General features: G+C 45.0%; 2 protein-coding genes across 4 annotated transcripts in view; both read left to right on the top strand.

Moving 5' to 3' along the window:
• The window catches only part of znf385b (zinc finger protein 385B), a 107,814-nt gene that overhangs the window by 13,523 nt on the left and 79,120 nt on the right, over positions 1-15,171 (top strand). For 2 of the 3 annotated variants that reach the window (XM_020054560.2, XM_020054562.2), the window contains exon 2: positions 5,267-5,620. In XM_020054560.2, the coding sequence (XP_019910119.1) occupies positions 5,267-5,620 (354 nt within the window). Of the gene's footprint in view, positions 1-4,851; positions 5,107-5,266; positions 5,621-15,171 lie in introns of those variants that run through there. The other variant, XM_020054561.2, reaches the window with a different exon arrangement.
• Positions 10,802-12,700, top strand: LOC117592837 (soluble scavenger receptor cysteine-rich domain-containing protein SSC5D-like). The gene is made up of 2 exons (XM_034286982.1): positions 10,802-10,970; positions 11,028-12,700. Exons 1-2 carry the CDS (start codon positions 10,934-10,936, stop codon positions 12,386-12,388), a joined length of 1,398 nt encoding a protein of 465 aa, XP_034142873.1. The 5' UTR covers positions 10,802-10,933; the 3' UTR covers positions 12,389-12,700.

The raw sequence follows: 15,171 nt of genomic DNA, 5'->3' as shown, positions 1-15,171 counted from the left end.
CCCTGACTATGTACTCTAATTCTGTCCCCTGACTATGTACTCTAACTCTGTCCCCTGACTCTTGATGAACAGCAGACAGGGCAGATGTCATCATGTCACACCTCAGACAGACAGATGGACAGAGAGGGAGGGAGGGAGAGAAGAGGAAGAGGAAGGAGGGAGTGAGGCAGAAACTCCTTATGGTAATGCATGTGGGAGGCAAATTAGGGGTTCATTTGAATTTCAAAATCAAAACGTGATCATTTCACCACGTCCCCTCACTTGTGAGGTTTCTATGTATTGCTATGCAGGCAGCACTGATACAGGCTGAGCAGTGATACAGGCTGAGCAATGATGCAGGCAGTGGTTTGAGAAGGTTTCTGTTTATGAGAGTTGCTGTAGGTTCTACAGTACATGGGGTCATGTCTTGTCAGGGGTTATTATCAGATATTCCTCCGTCACCGGTCCTGGCAGGTGCCATTCTCTTGTCACTGGATTGTGTGGCAGGCTACTCATTTTCAGTTACAGGAGTATTGTGCTTTGATTAATGCTGAATTATTCTCCTAGTTCCATCCCCTTCAGCTTAACATGCTCCCCTGTTCTTCCATTCAGTCAGGATAAGAATCACACCACATCATCCACTCCCACGCACAAAACACTCCCACATCTGTTGTTCTATGCTTGTGAGAACCTGAGACGTAACACTGTCCCATAGTTCAGTCCATTTTCCCTATTCCCTAGCTATAAACCCAACTCTAACCCTAACCTTAACCTCAATAGCCTAACTTTTATGTGTAAACTCAAGCTAGCCCTAACGCTAAACCATAAACCAATCCAGTAACATCTGATCTTTAAAACAACCCAAATTTGGTTCTAACGCTATGCCCGGTTGTGCGTTTTTCCCTAAAACTAACCCCACAGAAATCACATTTTCCCTAGTGGGAACCTGACGAAATCCCTTGTGGGGATTGTTTATGTACTGTATCTGCTTACTTAAGATGTTTGTTCTGGTTTATTTAAGTCATACTGTCCCAGTGTCTACCACAGCCTGCTCCTCGTTTCTCTGCCTGCTACTGGATTTGGATGATTCTGGGAATAGAAACCATACATCCTGAAGTTCTGAATTTAGGACAACTTTTGGCAAAAAGGCTAAAATAATCTGCTGTTTCTAACTGAGCTCTACAGCTTCCATTCCATAAACTATTCTGTGACATACCAATCCTGAAGGAGTGACAGCAGGCAGCGTCTTCCTATTTTGGAGAACTAGCCGTTGTTAAAGGGAGTAATTTATTGATATCATCAATGAACCCCCTAAGGTTTGTTTGTTTCAAATTGAAGTGGAGTTGACTGCTTTTCCTGCCCCAAGTGTAAGGTCTCTTTCTCTTTCTAACCAACTCCGACTAATGCAAACCTCCTAAAGGTCATCAAGGGAGACGTGAACTTTTCATTACCTGGTTTGCTCGTGATGTGCTGTTGTAGTAATATTACTGAATATAGGAACAGTGGAAAATTCTGGTCACAAATGATGTCGTGGTTAAATAGATTAATTCACTGGGTCATTGTGTGACTGGGCTCTTAATATTATTTTCTAGTCTGATGTTATTCCCGTTCTTTGAAAGAGACTCCATACCCATTACATGTCAGTGGAATGTCAAAGAGGCTTATGTATTCCAGTGAAACAGATGAGTAAAGTGCTCTTGGTGTGGGGACAGTGCAGACCAGGCCACTTCCCTGGGGCAGGACTTCCACCACTGACTGGCTCTGGGAATGTCCAGGTTCACTCACTTGTCTGTTTCCATTTACATTAGGTCATTAGAGTGAACACTGCAAGTGCTTTTGTCTGTGCTGCAGAAAACAGCAAAGGGACCTAAACAGTGCATTAGGCATTCGGTGCATTCACAGTGGATTAAGCCAACACAGGGAAAGGGTTTCCCTCTGACTGGCTGGAGGAAATTAGTACCACGAACTCTATCATCTTCAGAGGTGGTTAGTACCGTGTACTCATAACCTTCAGAGGAAGTTAGTACCGAGTACTCATCAACTTCAGAGGAAGTTAGCTCCATGTACTCATCACCTTCAGAGGAAGTTAGTACCTAGTACTCATCACCTTTATAGGAAGTTAGCTCCATGTACTCATCACCTTCAGAGGAAGTTAGTACCTAGTACTCATCACCTTTATAGGAAGTTAGTTCCATGTACTCATCACCTTCAGAGGAAGTTAGTACTGTGTACTCATCACCTTCAGAGGAAGTTAGTTTCATGTACTCATCCCCTTTAGAGGAAGTTAGTTTCATGTACTCATCACCTTCAGAGGAAGTTAGTTCCATATAATCATCACCTTCAGAGGAAGTTAGTACTGTGTACTCATCACCTTCAGAGGAAGTTAGTTCCATATAATCATCACCTTCAGAGGAAGTTAGTACTGTGTACTCATCACCTTCAGAGGAAGTTAGTTCCATATAATCATCACCTTCAGAGGAAGTTAGTACTGTGTACTCATCACCTTCAGAGGAAGTTAGTACTGTGTACTCATCACCTTCAGAGGAAGTTAGTTTCATGTACTCATCCCCTTTAGAGGAAGTTAGTTTCATGTACTCCATCACTTTCAGAGGAACTTAGTACCATGTACTGTATCGCCTTCTGAGGAACTTAGTATCATATTATGTAACACCTTCAGAGGAAGTTAGTACCATGTCTTTGCTGAATTATTATTTTTGATGCTGTGCGAAACTTGTCCAATGCAGATTGTGCAGAGAATCAGTTCATTATACATAACCCCATAGGGCTCTGGGTAAAGTCATTGCACAATGTAGGAGATTAGGTGTCCATTTGAGATCTAGACTAGGCCTCTCTTAATGCTAACCAGAATGTTGTGTATATGAATTATTGACTGGTGCTCCGTCTGTCTCAGATAGATAGTCCTCTGTGTACTACATTATTTGTAACCTGCTGTATGATGATTCATCACAGCTGACATTTTGTTACACCATGTATCACATTTCCTGAAGCCCCAAGGTCTTAACACTGTGGCTTGTTTTGAGATTAACATATCTCTTTCAAGCAAGAAGAAAGATTATGAAGTAAGCAGGAAGATGATAACATGGTCCTTTTGTCGTTAAGTGTTGTCATACCACCCCAGTAGAATTGCATTTAGTGGTCTTCAGGAATGGGAGGACCATTCAGTTGTAGTAGTATAGGAACACCTTGTTGCTGGAGGATAGTGGCATGTTGTGTGTAGATGTGGACTGGGAGAGAGGCCACACTGCCTGGCCTCCTGCCCCCCTCTGGTTCCCTGTATCCCTGACCTCATAGACCCCTGGCTCCCTGTCGGATGGAATGACCATGTAGTCAGATATGTCCCTGTGTCCCACCCTGCAGCAAGGAGCGCACGAGTGAGCAGAGCCACACACACACACACACACACAGGCTCCTTCAGACAGCGACTACATCCCTAACAAAGCAATTCAGCATTCATTCTCTCAGTGTTTCCCTGACTTCTAACTAGGCCAAGCCACATTTACAGCAGCTAGGAAAGTTGAGGATATTCACATAGACGTTTTAAACGTTTTAATGGCATTTGTACTGTGCTGGCCATGCTTACATGACAGCTGTGTGAAATGTAAAGGAGTGCTGAGGGAAAGGCTTGTGTGGAAATGGAACCGAATGGCCACAGAGATGTGCCTAGAGGAAGTTTGTAAAGGAAGTTTATCTGTCAGGATTAGAGGCCTGCGGCTGCCCTTAGAGATTAACCAGCATGTCTGTGTCAGAGGGATTGTGTGTGTGTGTGTGTTTTAGAAGGATTATTTTACTGTCCAGTGCGAGCCACACTGCACTATGGCTTCACCGTCATATACTACATGTATAATAAAGCCTCACTATTCATTACAGCCTCACAAATACCAGTTGAATCCCCAATGGCACCCTATTACCTATATAGTGCACTACTTTTTACCAGGGCCTATGGGGAAAAGGATGCAGACACACAGTAACACACATTAAGCTACTGCAAGGGGCTGATTTAGTAATTCTATGGCCAATCAAACGCTTTCTTTGCATCCCGATATTATTCAAATAGCAAACAGAAATCTGTGGTGCCTGGCCAGATACAATTTGAGAAGGACAGAATGTTTTGATTTGCAAATATTTGCAGAGATTTGCTGCTGCAAACCTAGTAGAAATGTGAACTTAATTTTACAGCAATTTATTTAATTCAGATTTTTTATTACAACCTAATTGTATTTTATATTTCAGGGCTTTGGTGTTTCTGAACAGATGTGATGTTCAAAGTTGCAAATCAGTGATCGTTACAACTGTTTTGTTTTGTGTGGATAACTTTCACTTCACCTTAACGAGACATGTTAGCTTTGATTGGAGATAGCTGATAGATATAATCTGTGTTAATGTGTGTGTCTCAGTCTGTGTCAGTTGGATGGGGGAGAATTCACCCATTTTAAATGTTTAGCTACAAATTTGGATATAAGCTGTTTTGTCATGTCTGGGGATCCAGAGACCGCCCGCCCTGTCGTATGCCACTTCCCGTGTCTGCGTTACGTTTGAGGGTTGCGTAACACACACACACACACACACAGTGCGAGGGCAACAGATGGGCACAGGAGGTCACTCAGTCAGCAGCAACCCTTGATGCACATCGTATTTAAACATCTCATAATACCTCTTTGAGCCTGCCCGAGCAGTGCCAGACAGTGACTGCACTGTTTTGGACTATTCGATCAGTCCCCGCTGTGGCGGTCAAGTGCCATCAAGCGCAGGTGAAGGAATGAAACAACCTTGAGTACTGTTTGAACCCAGGTCTGGTCAGCAGCCTCCTCCTTCCCCCTGGCTCCATCCTGGCTCCACAACTGAAGGCTGAATGATGCTGTGGCACCAAGCTGTCAGACAGTGGAACTACACTGTCAGAGGTGGAGCTGAGCCTGGCTGTACCGCAGAAAGGTGGGATCACACCGGGTCGGTGTCAGTGGTCCACTCGCAGCCTTACACTCTCTCAGGAACCCGTCGCTTTCTCATGAGAGGCTGCTCTTTGTTCAGCACTGTTTTACTCTTAGTAGAATGTAGCCTAAACATCACATTTATTTATGTTTCTTTGGAGAGGGATGTATCTCGGAGGATGTGAGTATTTGCTGTGGCTCTGTGTGTGTGTGTGCTCTCTGTGTGTCTGTGTGGAAAGGAAGCGCACACTCGGACGCACACTCGCAACGCACGCACGCGCGCTTCCTTTCCAATAGGAAACTTTGTAGGTCTGATTCACTCTTGTGGTTGTCTCCTGCAGGTATGAAGACGCCACTGAGTCAGGCCCATTTCGTGGAGCCTGGCCGGATGGCCTTCCCATTCGGAGGCTGTCTGGAGCTGAACCAGCTGATGAGGATCGAGCCCAACCCGGACAGTCAGATGAACACTGACCTTCAGCTGCAGCAGCAGGATCACAAGCTGTTTTTCTCCATGTGTGACGTGTGTAACATCCAGCTGAACTCCCAGGCTCAAGCCCAGGTCCACTACAATGGCAGGTCCCACCTGAAAAGGGTCAAACAGATGAACACTGGGGAGGTGGGTCTGGCTGTAACGCCAGCGAGCGGATCTCTGCAAACCTCCACCCTGTCCCTCAGTGCCAGCACCAACAGCAGCCGTAAGTGTCTCCAAACCTGGCTCGTTGCTCTTCACCCACACAATTTACGGCCACGAAAACGTAGGTGGCCAAGAGGGATTTGTAACCTTCATTTTGCTAGGAAGTCCCATTGAGGTCACTCAAGAGACCTCCCAAAGGGTAGGCTGGGCCGAGAGGTTTGCATTGACTATAGCTGGTTATCTCTAGGCTGTGCAACCAACTCAGTAGAAAAGACAAGGCCTGGACGGTAGACTGATAGACTCTAGAGGCGTCAACACACTGGAGGTGGTGATGATGATGCATGCTGAGTTAGTTTGCAGCATTTGACTCAGAACCATGGTTGCATCCCAAATGTCTCCCTACACCCTATTTGCTCTAGCTCTGCTCTGCAGTATGGCACAGGGAGCAGCGTGACATTTGGGACGCACACATGACTTGGTCATCGCTTTCAGACATTTTGTTTGTTTTCTTTCGCGGCTCAGTTAAACAAACTCTGCTCTGAGGTCTAATTAAATTATTGGTGGGGGAAACTGATGTTAAAGTTAACCCTTCCATTTGTCTACAGTGCCTGAGCAGAAGGCCACGGCTGTCTGTTTGCTGGGGCTTCGGGCGTATATCATAGAACCATTGTCCTTCTAAAATATACGATTTAACCCTTTTCATGACAGTGCTTAGTATTTTGTTTTATAATATTGAAATACATTCATCGGGACTGTTTATTGTGCTTGGCTGGCCCAAAATATGACTTTACAATGTTTTGATCCATTCAGACTAGAGATAAATGCTCCATAGGCACTGGATAAAGATAGCCGTTCCAGGCTGGCTTCAAGATGGTGTAATCAGATAAATTGCGTCATTTGAAACAACAAGGCTTGAACAACCAAACGAATGGGTGAACAAGTCGGATGTTCAGCAGAGTTTACGTAACGACGGTGACATTTTCATGAGTAACACAGGTTTATGTGATATGGCTCGGATAGCTGGTGTTCAGTAATGTCACCTGCTGTAGGTGGAGGGTTTCCAGCGCAGTGTGGTTGAGTCCTCACAGAGGTACAAGCTGACAGGACAGAAAGACACATACACGGTCCCACACTGAGCCACTCCAAACCAAGTCACTGCTTAGTGACTATCAGAGAAGCTTATCTTATTATGAGAGAGTGTGTGTGTATGTGTGTGTGTCTCTGACAAAGTCTGTGGCCTGTCCAGCTGCTGGCCCTGAAGGGTCATGTGTGTGTGTGTGTGGGGGGGGGGGGGTTAGGCATCACATGACCCCCGTCAATCCTGCTGTAACAACCCCCTCCTCTGGCGACTCTACACACATGCAAACACACTCATACACACACAGTCGCATACACACCACAGCACCAACATTAGCAACATCAGCCCTCTGTGCCGGTACCTCTCACACCCACAATAAACAGCAATTAGAGTGAAAAGGGCTCCGGGCCTCGGAAGCAGCTCATGCGAGCTTTTCATGCCACCCCAGTTAAGAGCTTTTCATGCTACAGTACAGCTGCCAGTTAATGTAGTGAACACCGGTCACAATGATGTCTCTGTATGTGTGTGTGTGTGTGTGTGTGTGTGTGTCGTGGATGGTCATTGAATATAACATCATTGAATGTTATGGGCCCTAGTGGATTTCAGGTCACAGATTCATGGACATTAGGGGAATGAGTACACAATGTGGTTGGTGTATTTGACATCTGTCCCGTGTATTTTAAGAAAACCTTGGTCTCTGAAACCTGGTGAAAGCAGAGTTTGTGTGAAGCGTTGTGGAATGCACTGTTTGTCTGTGTCATCAGGCAACAGACAACTGTCCCTTTCAGGTTTTATTTGAACGTACCTTTTACCTTTCACCATTGCCCCTGTCTGTCGCTCTTCACTTTGTCGTTGGTTTGGATGAAATGGATGGGGTTGATTTGGACGATCGCATTGCAGTTAGGCGCTAGATGAGCCGCAGCTACATTTTTAAACACAGCAGGGGTGTCTGTTGCCATAAAACTTTAAAGAGCCCTGGTATTATTTGGGTAGTCTGAGACGAACATATGTAATTACAGCTGATGGACTGGAAACAGACTCTGGTGTTGGTGTGGATGGACTTATGGCCCAAACAATCATACGCAAACACGGACACGCACAAACACACACACACACACATAGTGCTGTGGACAAAATGCTGATCTCTTCCAGTTTCTCGCTGCATCTCAGTGTCACCTACAGTAACCAGGTCAACTCAGCAACATCCAGGCTGGACACTGAGAAGTCTCTTCTCACTCATCACGACACCACACTGTGATTACCTAATGAGAGCATGTAGAAGAGTTGGCCTCTAGTTTAGTCATCTTCACCAGGATACACTGCAGTGTCCTAACCCTTCAAACCAATCCCTAGTCATTATTGCCAAGGGGCTTTGTGTAGGTTTGCCAGGATTATAGGTGTAAAACAATATGTTTGTTGCTCCAACTTGCCCTCTGATAAACCAGATTGGACGTGGTCAAGGGCTTAGTTTGGGATTCAGGGGTCCGTGTGAACCAAACCGTTAAAATATTCCACTAGATGGCAGTATTAACGTAAAAAAAATATATTTCCCTGGTGGTGTCATGCAATACTAGACACTCCAGTCCAAGTACCTAAAGTCTATTAACTTCTGTGCAGTTAGTCAAAATGATTCCAGATCTGTTTATTTTTTATGTTTTGGGGACAAAGTTTGTCATTTACTCAGAGGGAGTAATATGTTTTGTTTTGAAGGGGCCCACATATCCTTTAATGTACTGCCAGGTCGGTCTTGTTAGTTGGATTTAAGTAATCAAGGCATCTTTGGCAGGCTGTCCTCTTAACACCACAGCTGTAGGTGATGTCATTTAGTTGTATTAATTATACATTGGCAGCTAAAAGCTGAATTGCAGCATAAAACAAGAACACAAACACAACTAAAACTGTATCGAAACTGTTTCAGTTCGTCCATTTAAAATGACATGCACACTAGGTGGTTTTTTAAAAGGTAAAATTGGGTCTAATTGCCACAAAGTAAAATGCTAAGTGATGATTCAGTTTCCACAACTTAGCAATTTGCAAAGCTGTTTAAGTCTCCTAAATGAAGATTTAATGGCATCTGTTGAACGTTAAGGATGAACAACCAGACAGACTGTACGTTTGTACTGTCACTTGACTTCAGCTCTGAGAGAGTGAGACAGAAAGGTCGGGGGGGGGAGGAGAGAGAGTGTGTGTGCCTGCATCTCTCCAAACAGATGGTGACACCAAAAACACCCATCATATCGTTCAATTCTGTCCGCAGCATTTAAAAAAAAAACAAAAAAAAAAACTTTTCACTCTCATAGTGTTTGAGCAACATAAATTATGCAAATGCTGAGATGCAATTTTCCATATGAGTGCAGCTCGTCAAGGGCGATTTGGTATTCAAACGCAGTCAAAATGTGTCTGTCCCTCAACTCGCCAGCACTGCGGCTGGGCCTTGGAAATGAAACAGCCTTTATGTTATGCTCCCTGGCCATCCAATAGTACACCTCCCCGCAAATGTCTTCTAGAATGAAAATGGATTCATTCAGGATTTCTTCCCTCTATTTACCACCACATACACAACACATTGAAGTTTCAAAATATAGTTTTATTTTAAACAAAAGGTGATTAAACTTTAAACTATAAAGTGTTAAAAACCTGGTAGAACCACATTCAGCAGCAATCAGAGCTGCAATTCTTCTTGAATCCTCTCAAACACATTTGCAAATCCTGTTTCTTTGCCCATTCTTAACGGTGAAGTTGATTAAGCTCTCTCAGTTTGGATGGTCATCGAAACAACAGTCTTGCCAATTGATTGAGGTCAGGTCTTTTGTTTCACCATTGTTTTACCAGGCAAGCCAACTGAGAATCAGCCTTGATCTGCAATGATGATTGCAAATTCCAGGAGAGCACAGTTACACACAAGAAATACAATCAAAACCAATCAAGCAGTCTTTGACTGGGCCCTTTGAGTTGCTTGCTGCCACCATCTTGGTTTATGTTTGGACTGTGTTTTCAGGGAGATGAGCAGTGCTGGCTTTGAGCCACACATTGTGTTTAGCACTTAGTCCAAAAAGTTACACTTTTGTCCCATCCGACCAGAGAGTCTTTTTCCACATCTTTGCTGTGTCTTCCAAATGCCTTGTGGCAAAATTCAAATTGCACTTGATGTGACAGATTTTCAGCGACAGCTTTTTCCACAGCGCTCTTCCATATAGCCCAGCTTTGTGGAGCTCCATGGTTAAAGTTGACAAATGGACAATTTTTTCTCATCTTGACCATGGAACTCTGTAAGAACCCCAGGGTTAACATTTTCCTTCCTTCCCCGTCGGCCTGCTCTATGGAGAGTTTTGGTTGTGTCATACTGTTAAGATTTTGTATGGATTGAATGGATTTCACAAGACTCTAGTGAATGTTCAACGTTTGGGATATTTCTTTTTAGCCCAGCACTGACTGATGCTTTTCCAGAACTTTCTCCCGGACTTGGTGGGAACGTTCCTTGGTCTTTATAATTTGGTTGTTTTGATATACTCTCTGCTATACTCTGGGGCCATTCAGAAACAGGTGGATTTAATCTTAGATGTTGTGACACTTTAATTTTACACAGTTGGACTCTATTCAACTAATTATGTGACTTCTGAAGGCAGTTGGCTGCACCACAGCTGTGTGTCATAGCAATACTTAAGCAATCAAGACTTGATTTTTCACATTGACAACACTGCCAAGGTTATGTGTTCAATTCCCTGCAGGAATTAGTTATGTAAGTTGCTCTTGTGGCATATGTGTCATGTCTGTCTCCATTACTCTCCATATCTCTCCTTCTCTTCATCCAGCAGGCTATCATGATCCAGGTGAAGCAGGACATCCTTCAGGGCCCCATCTATCTAGCAGGGTTGGGGTCAATTCCGTTTGAATAATGAGAAATATACATTTTTAATTGAGGTCGACTTTTGGAACTGGCTGAAATTGAAATGGCTCCAACCTTGGATACTAGACCAAAACCTTGCCCTGTTTTTCCACACAGTTGCTAGGATGATCTTAAGTGCCCTTGCCCAGTCCCACAAATACACCCATGTTCATCAAGTGCCCAAGTCGTGATCTGAGAAGACAGCAGCAGTCAGCCTATAACCAGATAGAACCAGATTAGACTGCTGGCCATTTAGGAGAGCAGTCTGCTGGCAGCCTGGACATACACACTAAGGACAAGACCGGGTCAGTGAAAGGCCAGGGCGTGGTGTGGTTGGGCTGACTGAGGTAAGGCAGTGCTGTTAGGGGCAGGGCAGTTATGGGTCCACAACTCTAACATTGAAGCAACGGATGCTGGCATCTACACACACAAGCCAGTCCACATCAGGTCAGATGAACCACACCACGCCCTGGCCTTTCACTGACCCGGTCTGGTCCACGTCAGGTCAGATGAACCACACCACGCCCTGGCCTTTCACTGACCCGGTCTGGTCCACGTCAGGTCAGATGAACCACACCACGCCCTGGCCTTTCACTGACCCGGTCTGGTCCAAGTCAGGTCAGATGAACCACACCACGCCCTGGCCTTTCACTGACCCGGTCTGGTCCACGTCAGGTCAGATGAACCACACCACGCCCTGGCCTTTCACTGACCCGGTCTGGTCCACGTCAGGTCAGATGAACCACACCACGCCCTGGCCTTTCACTGACCCGGTCTGGTCCACGTCAGGTCAGATGAACCACACCACGCCCTGGCCTTTCACTGACCCGGTCTGGTCCACGTCAGGTCAGATGAACCACACCACGCCCTGGCCTTTCACTGACCCGGTCTGGTCCACGTCAGGTCAGATGAACCACACCACGCCCTGGCCTTTCACTGACCCGGTCTGGTCCACGTCAGGTCAGATGAACCACACCACGCCCTGGCCTTTCACTGACCCGGTCTGGTCCACGTCAGGTCAGATGAACCACACCACGCCCTGGCCTTTCACTGACCCGGTCTGGTCCACGTCAGGTCAGATGAACCACACCACGCCCTGGCCTTTCACTGACCCGGTCTGGTCCACGTCAGGTCAGATGAACCACACCACGCCCTGGCCTTTCACTGACCCGGTCTGGTCCACGTCAGGTCAGATGAACCACACCACGCCCTGGCCTTTCACTGACCCGGTCTGGTCCACGTCAGGTCAGATGAACCACACCACGCCCTGGCCTTTCACTGACCCGGTCTGGTCCACGTCAGGTCAGATGAACCACACCACGCCCTGGCCTTTCACTGACCCGGTCTGGTCCACGTCAGGTCAGATGAACCACACCACGCCCTGGCCTTTCACTGACCCGGTCTGGTCCACGTCAGGTCAGATGAACCACACCACGCCCTGGCCTTTCACTGACCCGGTCTGGTCCACGTCAGGTCAGATGAACCACACCACGCCCTGGCCTTTCACTGACCCGGTCTGGTCCACGTCAGGTCAGATGAACCACACCACGCCCTGGCCTTTCACTGACCCGGTCTGGTCCACGTCAGGTCAGATGAACCACACCACGCCCTGGCCTTTCACTGACCCGGTCTGGTCCACGTCAGGTCAGATGAACCACACCACGCCCTGGCCTTTCACTGACCCGGTCTGGTCCACGTCAGGTCAGATGAACCACACCACGCCCTGGCCTTTCACTGACCCGGTCTGGTCCACGTCAGGTCACGCTGGCCAGCGCAGAGAAACTGTTCCTGTTACTGGCCCACCTCTAACCTCTAGACACCCTCTGGTCAGGTTAGAGAAGGGCTACCTTTTAGTTACTGTTTAGGATAGGGGGGAGATTTGACTTTTTTTTCCAGGACGCTGAGGTTAGCACCCTAGTCTTCCGGTCAGTGACCTCAGAGATTCAGGACGGACACAGGTTTTCCATCCCATTCCAAAGACGCCACCCTACACAGGTCATGGTCACTCATCAATAACCTGGGGCGTTGGGATCTCCTTAAACCACAGAAAAGGCCCTCTGTTAGCCCTTCCACACCACTTCGAGCCACATCCAGTCTCCCATGCCGCGACCAACCCTACCTAACCTCCTGCAGTGGGATTGGTCGCCAGCAGTGAGATTCAGGCTACATGGCTAACATAGTAGGGACATCTGACTTGCGTATTGAAAGGGTGGCCTTATATTTGTTTTAAAGGCAGCTAGTTCACCTAACCCATTGGTTTGCCTCAGCACAGTGGCATTTCCAACTGTTTACAATGTCATGCGATTTTGTGGACGCACCAAACTAGTTGAGTATTCCTTGGAATTCAAGTTTAATCTGTTTGGATTAAATAAACATTTGAATATCAGCTTTTCCCTTTGAGTTTTTTTTATATGGTGAAAAACAATAATTGCTGTATGTCTCTTGCCATTGTAAACAAAAGCTTATGTGTTTATGTGTGCGTAATGTATACTCATTACTGCTCAAGCCCCAGGCCCCCTCCCAAAGTCTTCACATTATGCACAGTTCACACAAGACATGTTCACTCAGTATGACAATTACTTTGTAGTAGCATATTACCATTACACACGTTTCTGTAGTAGGATATTAACATTACACACAGAGAGGGGAAAGGCAACGTTTTGTCGATTAACTAATACCTTGGCATTGAAAAGCCTTACTCATTAAGCTGCTTAGGTTTTACTTGGCCTCCGCTGTACTGCCTTGCCTGCTGTTGCCACTTTCTCTCTGGACCCTGGGCAGCCAACGGGGCTCTCAGAATTACTGGCTCACAGGCTGTCTGGCTGACTGTTTGTCTACTAGGGCACAGAGGCTGGCTGGTTGTCTGGATGTTTCTTTCTGCTGGATTTTGTTGGCTCTTGGTGGAGCCTAAGTAGTTGATTTATTGACCCTTGCCAGCGGCAATGCCAAGACACACGGACAACCCTAGACAGACTGTGGCTGTGCCCCCTGGTTCCTTGAATTCTGACCTTGTTTGTGAAAGTAGATTTCACACAGTGTTGACTGTCGCCTCATGGTGCAATATATAGGAATGTCGTTTGCATAGCCCATTGAAATTATAGCTTTTCACACAAAAGAAATGCAGCCTATTGATTACAGAAAGATATGACTGGGTTGGACACTCATGAATAGTCAGCCATGTTATCATCCAGTTCACCAGCAACAAAAGCTGTTTGTTCAGTGGCTGGAACAAAGATTTAGAATTTCCTTATCCTCAAAAGATAACAATCCTTCAAAGAAATGTTGAAAGCTTCACGCCTCCCTGGTTCTTTGACACTTATGACCATACTTCGTTTTCTTTCAACTCATCTGCTCTTCCTTTATTTTAAAAGCGCATCACATTACTGACATTTATTAACTGATTTATTTAAAGCTTTTATTTGCAAGTGTGGTATTTTGCACACAAACATTATCAAACTGTATCTGACGACAGCTTGTTCAATTAATACTTCTGAAAGACCACTCTTAAATGCCAGGGAAAATAAATCCTCTAAGAGCAGGTGCCTGACACACCTTAACACACACACACATTTTTCTTTATATCCTTGTGGGGACCAGAACCGATAAATGTTCCCTAACCGATAAATTCTTGCCAAGAGTTGTGGCAGCGTTTTTGAAACTAATGAAAAATGTGTGCTTACACATATAACCAGGGTTATGTAAGTGCTATGAAACACGGTAATTATTTGCACATAAGACTTGTGTCTTATTTTTCCTTCAGACCTCCTTAGAACTCATTTTGTAAATCAGACTAGATATTAATAAAGGTAATGCATGGCTGCAGACAGTGACCATAAGGTTGCATTTTAATTTTGAGAAGTTCACTTGGCTTTTCAAGTCATTACCTACAAATCAAACGAGTGAAGTCCTGATATATGACAAATATTTAATGTTTCACAAGATGTGTATATATAAGTGTGCGTGAGCCTTTACTTAGCTCTTCTCCTCTAATTGCCACAACAGCATCCTGCAAAAAATGACCCTTTGCCCTGCACAATAAATGTATGATTGATTTTAAAATCAAACAAACTATGAAATTAGGATCCTTCTCTGCCCATTACATGAGCAGACCAATCAGCAGATTAACCAGAACACTTACAGTACTGTGCAACATTTTGGACAGACAGAGACAGATATATATATATATATATATATATATATATATATATATATATATATATATATACATACAGTATCTCACAAAAGTGAGTACACCCCTCACATTTTTGTAAATATTTGGTTATATCTGTTCATATAACAACACTGAAGAAATGACACTTTGCTACAATGTAAAGTAGTGAGTGTACAGCTTGTATAGTAATGTACATTTGCTGTCCCCTCAAAATAACACAACACACAGCCATTAATGTTTAAACCGCTGGTAACACATGACAAGATATCATCAAATATTTGGAAAAATGTTAGGGGTGTACTCACTTTTGTGAGTTGAGCCCAAAAGTATTCATACCAATGCCACATTTTGAGCCATAGTGAATGCTTTTTTGACCATTAGGTTTCTTCTGGCTGGAAATGACAGAAACAACTAACAAAACACGGTAAGACATTGTGCTGGAGATACAAATGTATAGCCATGACTTGCAGTCGACAA

Source organism: Esox lucius, chromosome 16, assembly GCF_011004845.1.
Source record: "Esox lucius isolate fEsoLuc1 chromosome 16, fEsoLuc1.pri, whole genome shotgun sequence".
In the NCBI taxonomy this organism is placed as follows: Eukaryota; Metazoa; Chordata; class Actinopteri; order Esociformes; family Esocidae; genus Esox; species Esox lucius.
Note: the sequence above shows the minus strand (reverse complement) of the source record. Positions and strands in the feature narration are given on the sequence as shown.

Bases quoted from the DNA above. Each gene is read 5' to 3' on its own strand.
- LOC117592837 (XM_034286982.1), top strand. From the start codon at position 10,934: ATGCTGGCATCTACACACACAAGCCAGTCCACATCAG. The intron at 10,971-11,027 runs GTCAGATGAACC...GGTCCACGTCAG, and splicing joins CACAAGCCAGTCCACATCAG to GTCAGATGAACCACACCACG.